Source organism: Taudactylus pleione, unplaced genomic scaffold (assembly GCF_031769625.1).
Source record: "Taudactylus pleione unplaced genomic scaffold, aTauple2 ptg000230l, whole genome shotgun sequence".
In the NCBI taxonomy this organism is placed as follows: Eukaryota; Metazoa; Chordata; class Amphibia; order Anura; family Myobatrachidae; genus Taudactylus; species Taudactylus pleione.
The window spans coordinates 770,025-787,782 of NW_028284632.1; the positions used below are offsets into that span (position 1 = coordinate 770,025).

General features: G+C 43.0%; 1 protein-coding gene across 2 annotated transcripts in view; it reads left to right on the plus strand.

Annotated features, from left to right (window-relative positions):
* FAF1 (Fas associated factor 1) overlaps window positions 1-14,179 on the plus strand; it is a 305,642-nt gene extending 291,463 nt beyond the window's left edge. For both annotated transcript variants that reach the window (XM_088479291.1, XM_088479292.1), the window contains one exon: window positions 11,479-14,179. In XM_088479291.1, the coding sequence (XP_088335417.1) occupies window positions 11,479-11,562 (84 nt within the window). In that variant the 3' untranslated portion in view covers window positions 11,563-14,179. The remainder of the gene's footprint in view (window positions 1-11,478) is intronic.
* The last annotated feature ends 3,579 nt before the right edge of the window (window positions 14,180-17,758 follow it).

Below are 17,758 nucleotides of genomic sequence, written 5' to 3' on the forward strand. Positions count from 1 at the left end.
ACCTGATTTACCTGATCTGCCTAATCTGGTGACACTCACTGAGGTTTTATTATTTCACAATGAACATTCTGCCCCTGTATATGTGCACATCAGCCGTTACATAGAGTGACCAAACAATATAATTGCTTTTATATTCGTTTGTTCATCTGGAAACTGCAGTAGACACACACACAAACTCACATGTTTTTAGCAGTATGGGTACATGCATGGCTGTGATCATTTATTAACAGCTGTTCCCAACCCCGGCCTTCTCGTCTGCTGACATTATTGAAAATGCGAGTTCTTATCTTCCAATCACTCTTCACCCAGGGGTTTTGTATAAAAGATGGACAGGAATTAGATAGACAATGTCTTAATGGACAACCGATGTTAGACCGGGACAACAGCGGTCGAAATGGATGAAGGTGAACAGGTAAAAAGGTTGCCACGTGAGTTTTTTTTTTTTTTTAACCCTAACCCCCCCTCCTGGTGAATAACCCTAACCATCGGGGTAAGTGCCTAACTCTAATTGTCCCTTCAATTGCCTAACCCTTAAAAAAAAATTTAACCATTTTTTGTGGCGACCTTTTGACCCTGTTGACCTTTTGTACCTGTCAACCTTCATCCACCTTTTCTGTGTCGTCCTTTTGTCCCTAACTACCTCTTGTTCCTCTCTAACATCTGTTGTCTATCTAGACATTGCCAACCTTTTTACGGTCTGTCTATTGGCTGGAACCCTTACTCACATAGTTAAGAATACTCATATGACTTCACAGAAAAGGGTCTGTTTATGCAATGAAATGCAGGTGTATAAGATCAGCTTCATCTTTACACTTGTTTGCTAGCAATAAATCTGGCAATATATTCAAGAATGAAATGTGTGTGCGTGTGTGTGTATATATGTGTATATATATATATATATATATATATTTTTTTATTATTATTTTTTTATATCTGATTACCTTTAAAGGCAGAGCACATATGTACAGAAGTGCACCAACCGTGGTACTTCAATAGGTTGTGAACCACATATCCCGTGGTGCTCTGCCAGATAGCGGTTGTTCCTTATTACCTTATCAATCACACATTGCCATTCACATTGTTGGTGATGTTTAGTAAATTGAGAGAGGCATATTTTTGTTTTTCTCCCAACTTCTGCTCTGTGTGTCCATTAGCCGAGCCCATACGGTCAGCAGTATCTCTCCCACCCCCCTCCGCCCCCTTTCAAACTTTATAGTATGCCCAGTTTCCCTGTGACTAAAGGCTCCTACTTGCTATACAGTGTCAGTTAGCAGGACTAAATGGAAATATTGATATTACAACGTTTCTTAAAGGAAAAGTCCAAGCTGCCAATTGTTTCCCCCATGTGATCTATATGGAACCCTACTAGATCCTAGCACCCAGCTGCTGTTTTCTGTAGTGCGCTGTACGGACCAATAATGACATGAGCTTTCTTTGCTGCATGGCACATTGATGTGATCTGTGCTGTGCGAGTAGCAGGAAGCATGCCTGACACGTTATATAGTCACACTGTGCTCTTTGTAGACTGGAACTTGCTAAACTTTAGCAAGTAAACCTGAAGCATTTTACTGTATCTGCTGCCTAACCTGCGTGGTGGGATCAGAACGCACACAAGTCACTTAAGGTAATCCTGCAGCTGAAGGCATTGCTTAATCATTTAAAACCAGTTTGCTGTGTTCAGAATGGTGTGATCTGCTTAAATCCATTTAATTGGCCACTTCCAGCAAACAAGTGAGATAACATTCTGGCAACATGTAACCCAGAGAAGAAGGAAGTAAGCCGCATGGTGCAGTAGCGCTCGCCCTCGCCTAACCGTTAGGTTTAACGTGAACCTGAGCCGTTTTATGGGATGAAGCACTATATGATGCTATCAGTTCATTAGGAACTAGTGACTACACTGAGGTATAAGGTACACAGTGCCTCACTGATATTGCTAGTTCATAGTACATGGTTAGGCTGCAGTCTCATTAATATTGGTCCCAGCCAACAACATTTCTGCCTCCAATGTTTATAGATAACAGGTCCAATCTATTTACTTATCCCACTTTTTATACTGTTTCCCGTGTGGCGGTTTGTTGAAGGGAAGTCTCAGTTTTGGTTGCTGGCAGAAACCAATTGAGACACCTTTGCTGATTTTAACAGTGTCCAATCTTCCAACAGAAGGCTATGGAGGTTGGCTGTAACCAGGGCCAACACAAGATCCACGAATGCCCTTGCCACCCTCCCACAGTGGGCACTGCACCAGGTCCACCCATGGGTGCTGTCCTCTATCTTTAACTCTACATCCCCCAGCATGCTATTTACCTAGGTGGGAAGGAGGAGGCGACTGTCAGACTGGGAGAGTGCTTCTGAAAACCCAGCCATGGCACACTCCTCACATATCACAGTCCGCAGCCAGAAGCTTCTGCCAGCTGCAAGCTCTCTGTCAGTGGCGGTCCTTGTTTGGGGGGCACCACAGACACTTTAAAAAAACTGAGTGACATTTTATTTTTTTTGCTTTGTATATTTCCAGCAGATCCCTGCCCTATTGCTCTTGGGTTGCAGCTGTAACGCCGGCTTAGTTCCAACCCAGTCCTATAGCCAGGGTGACGTAATGGAATTAATGTGTTTTAATGCCCTTTGGCATATAGGATATAGATGCTGCTATATTAATGATGCATTGTAAAGAGGGAACCACTATAAATGTAAATCAGAAAAAATGCAAGAGAAAATAAGCTGAAATGAAGTAAAAACCCCTAATGCCACATTGCTATACTCACCAATTACAAACCTTAGGCTAGGCTGCAGTAAACCATAGCAACCAATCAGAAATGTTCTTGTAGTTGTTGAGAGCAAGTTAGGCAATATAAGGAAACATCTGATTGGCTGCTGTGGTGTTATGTAAGTTTGAATATTAAACACCCCATTGTGTGTTATAGCACACCTGGAGTATATGTCTCTAGTGTTATGAGGCTGTAGGAGAAGAGAGTACAATGCTCAGTTGTCCACAGACTTGGGAAACATGCTGGGAGTGATAGTTCAGCACATGCCACGTATGTTGCCTAACCTTCAGCTATTCAGAAAAGAATCTCGTCTCCAGTGTGGGATAAGCAGCGTTTTTATTTCTTTTAATTTTGCTAGATCTGGCAACCTTCACTGTCACTAAATTAATTTAGAAGAGATGAGCGTATTTGGGCATCAGTTACTGCAGCATATGGCAATTTCAGTTAATTTAATACCTGTGCTGCAAATCTCTACTCAATACAAAAATTCAATTTAATGTCAGTCTGCTGCATCTGTGCAGGTGCTGGACGAGCAGTGCGCCATCTGTGCAGGGGCCTTGCTGGCTGTTTGCAAAAATATAAATATATTGCTTTCCCGGCTTCTCTTGTGTACAAAACATGAAGCGTCTGTCAGCTGTTATCTGTCTGCATGGAAGTATATAGAACACAGATACTATGCTAAAATGACATTTCAGCAGCTTTGCTGGATAAAAAATGTTTTTAAAAGATTTTGTTGATAAAACCAAGCATGTATTCTAATGTTCTTTTATATTTACAGGCCTCTAGGGGCGCTATTCCTTGTAGTCCATGTTTGCTTGATTTTACATTAACCTAGAAATAGACAAGGCTGTTGCCACTTAGTTTAACTTTACAACTAAACCTAAAATACAATATGCCATCTTGTTTCACCAACATGTATGGGAACATTCCCATGCCCCAATATGTGCCTGTTGCTAAATCACAGATGATCAAGCCAGTTAGTATGCTGAACCAATATTCATGTACATTGGAACCTATCAAAGTGCTAGAAACTAGTGACATCACTAAGGCGCACACATTGCGTGGCTACAAACTTCTGGATAATAGGTCCCATATCTGCGTTATGTATATCAGTCATTTACTATGTGCGTGGGAACGGAATCCTCATCAACCTTCTTAAGCTATACGCTAATCGAAACAGTAATATTGTACACATTGCATAGTCCGATCCGTCGGGGGTGGGAGAGAGATGGGGCGATGCAATGAACGGTGCAGTGTAGCCATTGTATGTCGTATCGTTCAGTGTGCATGGCGCGCAATATGTATCATTTCATTGGTCGCCACATCGCGTCATATAGTGTGTACCCAGTTTAAGATGACGTCCTGTGACATTTTTAATTGTGTTTTCTGAGAATACTAAGATGAAAATAAGATGGCTGAAAATGTACACATGGGTCCACATACATCTAGCCTCCTTGTGCGTTAAACAGCCCTTCTAGTCGCGCCATTCCGTGTTGTGACTTGGTAGTGCCGAGCGACTTTTTGTGCGTCTTTTTACCTTGCTGTACATCATTTTCATTAGCAGAAGCTGCGTGTGTTATCTAGTCGCATCGATATGCGAATAAGACGCATTTGAAGGTATAAAGACGCTCAGCGTCTGGACTTTTGTTTATTTCTTCATAGGAGCAATGTGACTCCATATAATTTACAATATAATTTATCATCAATCCCCATTAAATGCTCATTGTTTTAACATAACTTGCTTCCTTTATATTCATATTGCAGCACATCTGTTTTCCATAACCACAGATCCATAAGGTTAGCGCTGGACACACAACCTTTATTTACATCTGTATTAATAGTAAGCAGTATTGTAAAACCAGATACAGTATATGCAGCATACACATAAAACTCAGCTGTGGCACCACAAAGGGAATCTGTATTATTTACCGCCGGACCCATGCCCGGCGGTTGGAATCCCAACAGCGGCATCCCGGCAGAGGAGGAAATCCCGATCGTCCTAAGGTAAGTATTGTCTAACCTAATTCTACCTCCTAACCCTCCCTCAGGGGTGCCTAACCCTAACCTTCCCCCCATTGCCTAACCCTAATCCCCCCTCTAAGTGCCTAAACCTAACCCCCCCTTCCCCTCCGCCTAAACCTAAGTCCCCTGGGGGGGTGCCTAACCCTAACCTCCCCCCGGGGGTGCCTAACCCTAATGTCCCCTTCCCCTAGCCTAAACCTAACCTCCCGGGGGGGTGCCTAACCCTAAGTCCCCACAAGGAGCCCTAAACCTCTGTCCCTCGCGCGCTCTCTCCCCCTCTGTCCCTCGCGCGCTCTCTCCCCCTCTGTCCCTCGCGCGCTCTCTCCCCCTCTGTCCCTCGCGCGCTCTCTCCCCCTCTGTCCCTCGCGCGCTCTCTCCCCCTCTGTCCCTCGCGCGCTCTCTCCCCCTCTGTCCCTCGCGCGCTCTCTCCCCCTCTGTCCCTCGCGCGCTCTCTCCCCCTCTGTCCCTCGCGCGCTCTCTCCCCCTCTGTCCCTCGCGCGCTCTCTCCCCCTCTGTCCCTCGCGCGCTCTCTCCCCCTCTGTCCCTCGCGCGCTCTCTCCCCCTCTGTCCCTCGCGCGCTCTCTCCCCCTCTGTCCCTCGCGCGCTCTCTCCCCCTCTGTCCCTCGCGCGCTCTCTCCCCCTCTGTCCCTCGCGCGCCTCTCTGTCCCTCGCGCGCTCTCTGTCCCTCGCGCGCTCTCTGTCCCTCGCGCGCTCTCTGGCTCGCTCTCTCCCGTCCCTCGCGCGCTCTCTGGCTCGCTCTCTCCCGCCCCTCTGTCCCTGGCTCGCTCTCTCCCGCCCCTCTGTCCCTGGCTCGCTCTCTCCCGCCCCTCTGTCCCTGGCTCGCTCTCTCCCGCCCCTCTGTCCCTGGCTCGCTCTCTCCCGCCCCTCTGTCCCTGGCTCGCTCTCTCCCGCCCCTCTGTCCCACGCTCGCTCTCTCCCGCCCCTCTGTCCCACGCTCGCTCTCTCCCGCCCCTCTGTCCCACGCTCGCTCTCTCCCGCCCCTCTGTCCCACGCTCGCTCTCTCCCGCCCCTCTGTCCCTGGCTCGCTCTCTGTCCCTTGCGCTCGGGGATGAAGAAATGAAGCCACATTGTATGTGTATCACTTCCACACTATATGAGTGAAGGTTTGGGGGCAGACATGTGTTTGGGCATGGTGAGGGGGTCGCCATTAACATCGTGTATGACACGAATGTTTTTACCATCAAGTTTACATTCCCCACTATAACACACTAGTGATGAGAAATTCTGGCTAGGATGTCACATTGGACAGCAGCCCTGTACCCAAATGTCTCCTCACCACTGGCTACGGCAGCTTTCACATGGCATATATAGTGAATATCATGCACCAGAGCCTTTACACGCTTCTCGATGGTTCCCTATAGTAATACAACAAGAGCAGACTGTTGGTGATTATGAACCAATCTGGTAGTTCACAAGCACCCTAGTGATGATCCACAGTGGGGAACGAGGGGGGGGGTCTCACAATAACAGTACTAGAATTGCACTGCAGGAGGCAGCGGAGACCACCAATCCTTTTACAGGTGGTATATTAATAGAATATAAAATGTTATCTTGTTTGTGATCATTTAGAAAAAAAAAAAAAAAAACAGGTGGAGGCTTATATCTACCAGTTTGCCAATCATTGGCTTATATCTCAATAAAAGGGCATTTTATTATTCCCCATCTAAGCTATGGTAATTATTTTAGGAGTTAAGCTTTTTTGATGAATAATTTTAATTTCATTTTTTTTACATTGTGTGCTTCAGCAGCCGGCACAGCTTGTTCCCATGGCGGTCTCTATAGGATGTGGAGTATACAGTTACTGAGCTATGATGTAACAGTGTGTAGGAGAGAACGGTACAAACTGTCCTTTTTATTTCTTGATTAAAAAAAAAAAACTAACAAAACAACAACAACACAGCTGTTTGGTGCTTGCTGCTCTAACTGCTGCCTGAAACATGCCTCTCTTATTGTGTACTAATTGCTACCTAACCAGGCTTATGTTTTTAGCTTGTTGGTTTCCATGTGGAATAGCATTTAATATGAAGTAATGAGACCTCGCGGTATTACGTGACACCCAGGAGAGCAGGCACCCGGCACGGGCCGCAGAATTAGTTACCAGCCAGGCTACAGGGGTTTTAAGAGCATGTCTTTTATGGTTTTTAACTTTTTGGTGTATTTCGTTACAGTGCTGTAGCCAGGATAGTTAATACGTTCATTCAGGACGGGACAAACCATTGTGAAATGATTTGACATTTATAGACTAGCGTTTCCTCTCTCTCACAGCGCCACATAGAACACATCCCAAAATTTGTATTGATCTAATCATAGTAAAACTATTATTGTTTAAACTGTTTTACAATCTAAAAATTATATTGTAATCCTTGTAAGTTTTGATGTAGCAGGGTCCAGGAGAATTGTATTATTATTATTATTATTATTATTATTGTTGTTGTTGTTTTTGATACCCTTACTTATGTTTATTTTCAATTTGTTCAATATTATTTTGAGCACCTTTGTTGGTATATACATGTATTCAAATGGAGTGCGACACACACACACACACAGACTTTAGTGTCTCCTAGCACAGAATAGCTCCCAAAATAAATGTAAAACGCGCTGTCATTCCCGGACGTTATTGGATGATGATATTGGATAGCAGTGGCAGGTGTCCAATCACATTGCGTGCTAACATCCCACCAGTATGTGATATTTCTCCCAGGAACTTTTCAGCACTTGGCATGTAGCACATTTTAATTTGGTCATATATTGCTGGACAGATGAAGTATAATAATAATAAAATGAAAAAAAGTCACTGCAGTAGAAAAGTATCATTCCGAGGCCAAATTATACTGGAATGTTATAGTACACTTGGCATTACAAAGCAAGATTTGAATGAGGCAGCTTTTAACTATGGTTTCTTTGTGTATATAGCAGTATAGCCATGCAACACATGTATTAAATTAAGCATTTCCCCTCCTGCAGTTAGCATTTATAAAAAAAAATGAATCTTTTTATTATAGTTTTAATTTGTTCTAAGTAAAAAGAGGCATGTCTGAAGCATGATATGCTGCTAAAACGTCCTGAAGCCTGTCCTAAATCAAAGTTTGGGCTGATAGATTTCAGCATGTGCTTTTAAAATGACAAAAAAAATGATCATAGCTTGTACCCCAACATCCTGCCGTGGGGGCGTAAGGTAATTTTTGAGTAGACGCACTGTGCCTCAGGATGAGTGCAGTCTGTAACCCTATAGCAGTAAGGTCCTTAGTGAGGGATGCTCATTAATTTTCATGCTTATAAGATTTATTAGTATTGCATTTAATCCCATCCTATGCCTTTTCTATTTGCAGTCCTACGCCTGCTCACTCCAAACAGTGCGTTTGTTTGTTTTTTGCTGTATAACGTTGTGAAGCCATTAAAGGCGAACACTTCCTCTCGTAACAACAGAATTTATTTTTAAGTGTTTGTGCATTATTAATCTGACTTAGTGACAAGTAAACTGTTTATGGATAGCAGATCAGGGTGTCTGATAATGCAGAAGGTTATGGGATGCTAATTAAGCTGAACAATGAGCCATACGATGGAGAGGAAGGGGGGGGGGAGGTAGGAGCCGCTAAAACAAAGCGACAAACAGCTCTGTTTGTTGACAGATGCAGCAGCCGCATATTCAGTAATTGGGTAATGGTGTAAACATTGGCGAATCGGCAAATCCCTGGGTGAATTGGAAACAGAAGGCAAGCTGAAATCAAGGGTATAAACAGTCACACCCCTTCTCATGGCACCCACCATCTTTCTGCCTGAAACTGCTGTAAGAGATCTCCAAAGTGTAAAAGAGATGGAGAAAAGGGCATCCAGAGCCTTATTATTGCCACGGAGCGCGGTTGAGGCTCTGCATCTCTCTAATTAGCTGCTGCCCCATCTGGAGGCACTCGTTAATGCTGCAATCCCACGTTTAAAAGCAGTCATAGGTGTTCACGGCAGCAAAGTCCTTTTGCCATGTCTCACCTCCCATGCCTCTCCCAGCAGCTGTTTCAACATGTAAGGTTAAGTTTAACAGTATGCTCATTTAACCACATAACACAGGAACGAGACGAGAATGGGTGAAATAGTCGGTCTGGATAATTAGGGCAGCGATTCCCATGTTGGATAATTTGTTGTACTGAATTCTGCAGTTTGTTTTATGGAAAAAAAAAAAAAAACATCACAACAGGAAATAAACATTCATAAACACAGCATCCAGAACTCTATGTAGTTGCAGTGTATTGACTTTGCCTGGCAAAAGGCCATCTCCAATAATCTATGCTGCTTTGAGCTTGTAAACCGAGTTTTGATGGGGTTGTGTGCCGGTAATTACACCTCTGTGTGCCCGTTCTACACACCTGCTTGTTGTATGTCACATAATTAAGTGATGCTGGCGTGAAGTAGCTTTAACAGGACCATAGGTACCGGTCGGCCCTGACGCCTCATCCAGGTAGTCCTGTTCAAATGATTATGGAATCTGAGAATAGGCTTAATAAAGGGAACAGCAGAGAAATATTTACACTAATGTGTATATTGTTATGAAACTATGATTGTAAGGTTTTTTGCAGAATGTTCATGTTATCTCATTTGACAATGGTTTAGCGCACGCCATCTCACTTTTCTGCAGGAGAGAATTCCCGTAGGGAGACTCTGCAATTAAAACATATATAGGAATTGGGGAATTATTTCATTCTCCATTTTGTGCAAAATATGCCAAAACCTAACTATTTTTTTTTTTTATGTACTCATTGTAGTTTTGATGTTTTTGTTTATGCCTGCCTTTAATTTTAGTGTTAAACAGTTTTCAATCACACCAGCATTTATTTTGTGTTCGTATTAGCGTAGTTCAGTATAAGAGCCTGCGTGGCGTACAGCCAGTATTCCCCATATACACATACAGAGGTGTCCTAGATAGCCTCATTATGCCATGCCGTGTGATATACCTGGCGTGACTGAGCTGCCAGGTCTCGTGCAACTCTGCTAGCGCCAGGCGTCTTTTTTTGCCGAAAATGTGTCTAAGTCGCACTGCGATGCGACTAGGATGCACCAGGAAACTCTGCTGATGAATGTGATATGTTACACTTGTATATTTATTTGCAATGGACTCTGTAAATAGAATTTGGCGAGGAGAAAAAGCTGCGGCCGCTGCATTTTAGCACACTGCATGCTGATTCTGAATCATGCTGATCCTAGTTGCATCGCTTTGTGACTTTAGATGTATTTTCGGCAAATAAAAATGACGCCCGATGCTAGCAGTGTCTTGCGGGACCAGGTGCGCCGAGGGGGGCTGTTTGGCACGACTGCAGTAAAAACCGAGTGATGACACCTCTGTAGCTTGGAGATTCCGTCTCTTTGCACATTCCCAGCACTGTCAGCAGAAGTCACATGACTTCTTCTTTGTACCCGGGGGGGGGGTTAGATTCTTATCTTAAAGAGCCTAGTTAATTTCATACTTGTATACCTATATATTTTTAATGGTGTTTCGGTGGAATGTTATCAGCCCTGCACTAACCTTTCTGCCATGTTTCTGCCATGAGCTCTACATACACAGTCTGTTAGCAAGAAAATACACTGTGACCCGCCCGGAGAGCATTCAGCTGCACTTTAGAATAAAGGGACACGTAACTTTGGTTGCCAGCGTAAGTCAGATGGAAGGTACTGTGGAAAACTCTGTGGTCTCCATGCGGCCATGAAGCTGCCTTTGTCCCATCACTGGTTTTCTATATTACTCAAGAGTCTGCTGCCCTTTTTTCAACTGAGGTAGAATTTGTGCACAGTTCTAAAAGAACTCACTAATTTGGGAAGCTCGTGATTCAGAACACTTGGTTGCAAAATCACAATCTGCTACTAATACATTCAGCAAATATCTGTCCACCAAAGAACCAGTGTTTTCATCTTTGAACTAAGTCTGGGCCTGATTCAGACCCAGTCGCAAGCGCTGAGCGCTTGCAACTGGGTCGATGGTGGCCCAGAGCGATGCGCGCGATGGAGCCACTGCGCATGCGCGAGACCCGGATAGAGACGGGCAAGCCGTCGCTCCAGGTCTCGTACCAAAGGGGGCATGCTATCGATGTTGAGTGACAGCACGACCCCTTTGGTGGGCAGGCCGGGGGGGTGGTTGCCCAGACGGAGGCGTTCCCATGTGAACGCCTCCGTTTGGGGGCGGGGCGGCCCCACTGATATCATGAGTGATGTCAGTGGGAGAGATTTCGGCTCTGTTAGAGCCAAAATATCTCTGGGGCTTGTAGCAACGAGACCCTACCACAAGGGTCTTGCCACAAGCCCGATGGTCGCGATGGTCTTGACCATCACGACCATCTTCCTGGCCGCTCGCTATAGATGTGGGTGGTCACCCACAGCTATGCGAGTGGCCAGGAGGCCGTTCTAAAAAAAAAAATAGCCCGGCCCTGATTCAGAGGGAGCGCTCTGTCAGAGCGTCCGGCTCTGAATCAGGGCCTCTGTCCACCATGGCTCCTCTGAACCTGGTGATTAAATCAGGTTAACCTATTGTATTGTATTATCGCTGGGTTGCTAAATTCTCATAGACTTTTATACCATTTTTGATCCCCCTATTACCGTTTATGCACCTGTTCTTTTTCAGTTAGATTATTATTATTATTGTTAGTTTAATATTTGCACCACTAAAAGCTAATATGCAAATTCTGTTTTCCAGATCACCCAATTGGATCCCAGCAGATCTCTCATGGAACTTAAGCTGTACCCTCAGGAAACACTTTTCCTGGAAGCCAAGGAATAAGTCTCCATAGAGTGGACTGTGAAAGCAGCTGATGATCTGCTTTAAAAAAAATACTCTGTCACCTCCCCGCTCTTAGAGTGTACCCGCGCCACCTGGAAGAGAGAGCCCCTAACAGACCCCACACTGGAGGGTTTCATCCTGTGCAGGAGATCATCCCAATACAAATCTCAAATACTACACATTACAAGTCATCCAGCTTCTGATCAAATGAGTGCACTAGTCTGACACCAAAGGGGTTCCATAACTCCTGATTGCAGAGAGGGGAATGTGTCACGCGTTTCGATGCTGATTATCTGTATACTCTTGCTACTTTTCCCACACCCAGGAAGCAGACTGTGCATGTTTGATGCTTTCCCTTTAGATAATGTGTCTGCACAGGGTATGTGTATATGGGTAAAGACTAGATCTAGATTGAAGTAAGGCAACAGAACTTCTAAGGGGGAAGAACTCATTTGACTAGTGTCAGCCCTCCACATCTATTATATTCCAAAGCTTGAGTACCCATGGCCCCGATTTCTTTCTGGATGGTTGGCTGCAAATTGTATTTAGAATTGTGGTTATGATCATTTAACAGTCAAATCACCCTTAGTTCTAATTCCAACTGTCTTCATTTAGGTAGATATGTTTCACATGAGGGGCGCGTAACATTTGCACAGCCATATTCATCGCTAATGTCATAGAAAAAAAAAATGTTTTGCAAAGTTTTCCCATCATCCATAATTATGTAAAATGTACGAAGGAGCAAGGTAAGGAAAATGACTCCCCAAACACTGATGTACTGTAATATATAAGAGTGCAACCAATAAACACCAAGAATGCTGTAAAACGCGTCATCTGCCAGTGCGCTATTAGTTGTTAATGCTTTTAGTCTGATAAAGATGACTGTTTATGACTTTACAGGGAGACCATCTCTGTATGTCATCCGCCCTTATGATAACTCACATAACTTGGCTGGGAACGATACAGGAGTTTGCAAATATTCAGCATCATCATTCTGTTACGTATTTTCCCCTTCTCCAAATCTCTGAATCCCCATACACAGAAAGCGGCTTTATCTGGCATTTTATTACTTTTTAAATTGTCCATTTTGCAAATCCTAGAAATAACTTTTATCATTAAAATCTGGAAATGATATAGAATTACATACACTGATAAACTAAAGGCCCACAGGATGAGCAGAATGCTCTACAGAGATATTACAGTATTACGGACGACGTTTTCATTGTCAGATACTTTGATAAAATGTGAGGGTTTATTTGAAGAATATATTTTGGTCAAGATGTCAGTTATTTATTTCTGATTTAGGCTTTTTTTTTTAATGTGTTTTTTTTTTTATGGTTTGTTTTTTTAGGCTGGGGAGGTGGGGGGTGCATTTCTTTGCAGTGTGTGCCTCAAGTATATGCATGATGTGAATATTTAACTCTGAATAAATAACAGACCAACACAAGATACTTGAAATCTTCCCAATAATTTAGACCCCATCTGGTCCAAAGTGTCCTAGAAGTTAATGCTATCGGTAACTCTCCGGCTGTTGGGGAACCATGAGTCCAGTTAGGCCCTGCCATTAAGCGACTTGTGACTTAACAGCAGCTGGCAAGTTGCTGCTTACTTACTTTTGGTTCAACGGGGTCTTGGAGTTGAATTTTACATAAGATTGTCAGAGTTAAAGCCACAATCCGTCCCAATTATGCTCTTGATGTAATCCATACATACCACCTCTGCATCGGAGACCCAGTTAGTAAAGTGAAAAATGTTCAATAGGCCAAAAAGAAACAAGACCTCTATTTCCATATCTTTGTGAAATGTTAGAATATTCTAATTTGCTGGAATAAGAAATAATACAGAAATAAATTTAAAGAGTTATGGTTTTTTTTTTCTTGGCGAAGGTGGGGGGGGGGGGGGGTCTTTTGGTAATTAGTTTGTAGATGGGAAATGTTAATGAGTGATGTGGCCACTGACGTTAAGGGTTTGCAAGAGCAGTCAGACTAACTAGCCTGAGTGTAGTTGCTGATACATATAGCATTTCTAGTTATAGGTTCTGTTCTGCAAGAACCTACTCCAGATCTGCCAGATATTTAGCTGCAGGGTCAATCTAGAAGTTCTAGTGACGCTTTTGAGGCTGTGCACTGCCAGTCCTCGTATGTAAAGCAGGAGTGTATGGAGGGGGGAAAGGTCTTAATCTGCAGAAATCTAGGATACATGAGCCAAGTGTACTCCAACAGCAGCAGTCCAGACAGGCAAATATGTATATAGTTTTACTTCCAAAATTATTATTTTTTTTTTTTTTACACATCCCCTATCTCAAAATAATTTTCAAGGAATGAAACCCCTTTAGTCCCTAAGATGACAATTAATAAATAATCGTGTGTGACACATGCCCTGAATCTGTCTCTGAGGAGTGTACATTGTGGTGTCAGTCAATCAAACTGATTTGTATGTTAAATGGTCACAGAAACCATCTCATTGTAGTTTGGCTCCTGGCAGGGGTCAAACTGCGACAGGTAAAGGTGTTACTTGCAGTGGCTTTCCTACGAATCCGTTTTACAGCACAATGTGAACAATATTCCTCGTTTGTACTTCATAATGCTGATATAAAGTTGTCATCTCTCAGGCAGAAGAGGATTGCTTCATTTATTTATTTTTTTGAGGGGGAAGGGTTTATTTTTTTGAAAAACATAAATGACAGCCAACCTACTTTTCTACATGTCATCTTCAGCTGAACACAGAATTGCTTCATTGGGGGCAAGAGTATCTAAGATGTTTGCATATATATGTTTTGACCTCCTCTCTTGCTACCACCTGCTGACATAAAAGGGGAACATAGGCTAAAGCAGTGGTTCCCAAACTTTTTTGAATCACTGGGCCCTGGTGCATCAACCTTGTTTTCACGGCACCCCTAAGCCAAAAGTTTGTTATTGAGAAATTCAGAGAAAAATGCAGTGAAGTAGTACAGTGAAGTAAATTGTGCTTACCTGTCATCCATAGGTTTGGTTATATAGTGGTGGACAAGTTTGTACTTCTGTTTGTGCACATATTTACATTACATTGACCATAATGAATTTGATTTGGTGCTGGACCACCAACCTGAAGCACCCTTGCAAGTGTCCCGAGGCACCCCATTGTTCCGCGGCGCACAGTTTGGGAACCAATGGGCTAAAGACTTTCAGATGATCTGATATGTATCCTTACCACACCACAGGTTAATTAATCGGAGTCTTCACCCCAAATTCTCCTACACCCCAGTTGTCTGTCCTCGTTTGTATATCGTTGTTCTGATGTTTTTAAGAATGTTGTACGTGTCACGCCGCAAAAAAAAATTCAAAAGTGTGTGAAAAAATGTTTCTTTTATTGAGTTGGAGTTGTGTAGGGAGGTTTGGAGGTATCTTTCATTCTTCATAATTCACAAAATAAATGAACACGTATACAAAATGTATTCAAGGGGCTTTAGATCGGAAAGCCTCAAGTATACCCACATGTTGTTCATTGCATGCCAACTGTTTAAAACGCCACCTAAGCATAAACGTTCTCCAAAAAAGCCTTATTAGTATGACCATACTGGTCCCATGCACAGGACCTGTACAGCTGAAGGGGTCCCTACGTCCATCCTTGTAATGTGGCAGCTGTTACAACAACTCTCCAATCAGAGCAGTTTACTTTCAAACATCTCAGCCATTTAGAGGCAGCAGAGCCGTAACAAGACATTGTGTTGCCCTGTGCCAGAAAGAGCATTGGCGCCCCCCTCATTTTTCAAATGGACATAATGCACCCAAAACAGGGCCATGGCTTCATGGGGAAGGGCCAGGGAAGAGATAGGGGTGGCCAGGAGATGTTGGGGATGAAATAAGAGGAAGCTACAAACAAGAATGATAATAAACAGCAATTTGACAGGCCCAAACAGCGCCCCCTGACCTGTGGTGCCCTGTGCGATGGCACCGGCCGCACTAGCCTAGCTACTGCCCTGCGAGGCAGTATCCGGGTGAGCAAATTTATAAGAGCCCCCTCAATGGATAGCCTTCTGGTCCTGCTAGGTGGTTGGAGAGAGGTGCGGTTAATATATAAACAAATAAGGCTCATTTCAATTAGGATAATAAGTACTTGGACTTTGGGATATTTCAATGTATTTAGGATCATAGCTGGGACTTATAACAAACCATTTCTTTGTTTACAACACTTTATTTTAGATACAGAGTACAGGTACCAAGAAACCAGTGGTCTTAAGGTTGTTTATTAATCTGTTTTTCCACTCATCAACCCAAAACAATGGCCATACAGGTCTTCATTTCGGTTCATGCCTGTGAGTGATACATTGATAGCATGCCAACAGTCACTGTAGCTCCTATTAGGCCAGGGGTGGGCCATAAATGGCCCTTCAGCTGCTTTTGAATGACCGATCCCAGCATGCCCTGCCACAGGTTTAGCAAGCCCTGATAGAAAACTGTGGCAGTGCATGCTGGAATCTGTAGCCTCGCAGCTACCCACCCTGTATTAGCTGAATTAAGTACATCAGGTAAAGAACGTGATAGCTAAAATTCTCAGGAAAATAACATTTTTGGTCATTGACGTGTTCAAGCATGAAAGAAGCAGAATGTTTGCCAGAGAGATCCGTGATCAACGTAACTACCCTGACTCCACCACTTCATGTGCATCTGCCTGTGTAGTGTACGCCGCCGGGTGTGGGGCTTATCTATGTACGAGAGTCCATGCTGTAAGGATTCATTACAAGCTACTAGAATTGCTCTCTCATCTACTCTTTTGCATAGAAAGCTTCTGGGGGTTATGGAATTGGCTGTTAGGGGGGAGGTGTCATAAAACTGCTTAATAGGTTACAAAACATTGTAGAATGACTGGCTAGCGTGATATGCAGGTACATTTTGTTTTGTTGAGTGCAGCAATTGAAGGTTGAATATGTTAAGCCAATTGCTGGTAATGGAGATGGCCATGGTTAATTGAAAAAAAAAAAAAAATCTCACCAAACAGTTGGTCCAATGATCATGGAGGTGAAAGTTTGATACTATTGGCCAGAGAAAGATGCAGATACAGTCATTCCAATAGCAGCCTAGTATAGCAGTGATGATGAATGAAGTACATCAAGCCAAATGTCTCATCATAGAGAGTAATAGTATGCACAGCGCTATAGTGGTGAAGAGTTTCACAAGACCATTACCATAAAATACCTATTTCTTAAAAATGCATATAGCAAAGACAATTTTGTCAGTTTACACAACCATCAGAAAAATATTCGGCAACCATATAGAGAAGATAATAATTAAATACTTAATAGCAGCTTTTTAATATAGCATACGCATAGCCACAATATTGGGTACCTATAAAAAAATAAATATCAATAATGTAGATATCAAGGTGTGGTTCTATACTATAGGGATCACTATCTGAATATCAAAAATTGTATATATAGAAAAAAAGATTCAAGTCCTTTAATACAATTACAACCAAGCGTAAGGAGTGTCAATTGTATTTCATATACGTGGCAGTGATTTTAGATACACTGCTGTGAGATACTGTCTCAACTCACTGACGGCTGGTTCTAAATCTGCACATTCAAGGCATCAGCTGAGCCGCCGCAAAACACCTCCAAGTTAGCCAACGGGGTGAGCACTATTCCAGACTCTGAGAGGCTGTGGATGGCCTGGAATGACCCACTCTCACGGGACTTAAATTGCACATTGGAGAGGGTGAGTATTTGGCCACTTACACTGCATAATGCCAAAATCAATCGTGTATGTCACATGTGGATTTGTCACAGTAAATATTTGTGGACGGCATCAGGTTATTAAACCTGGACTTAACATCAGTAAAAAGGATTCAAGAGATCCATCAACTCAATGACTTAAATATATACATATATTGTGTTTTATAAGGTTGCACATATCTCAGTTGATTAGAGATATTGTGACGTTTTGGTATATAACCTGTGATGTTTTTAGGTATAATGTTTTATATAGTAATATTGAATTAAAAATTCATGTTTTTTCATATATGATAGAGTCCTGACAAATTTTATTTATTCTGCCATCTCACTTATTGGGTTTTTATGGTTGTGTAAACTGATAAAATTGTCTTTGCTATATGCATTTTTTTAAAATAGATATTTTATGGTAATGGTCTTGTGAAATTCTACACCACTATAGCACTGTACAAACTATTACTCTCTTTGGCTATTGGGCTGGCTCCCCAT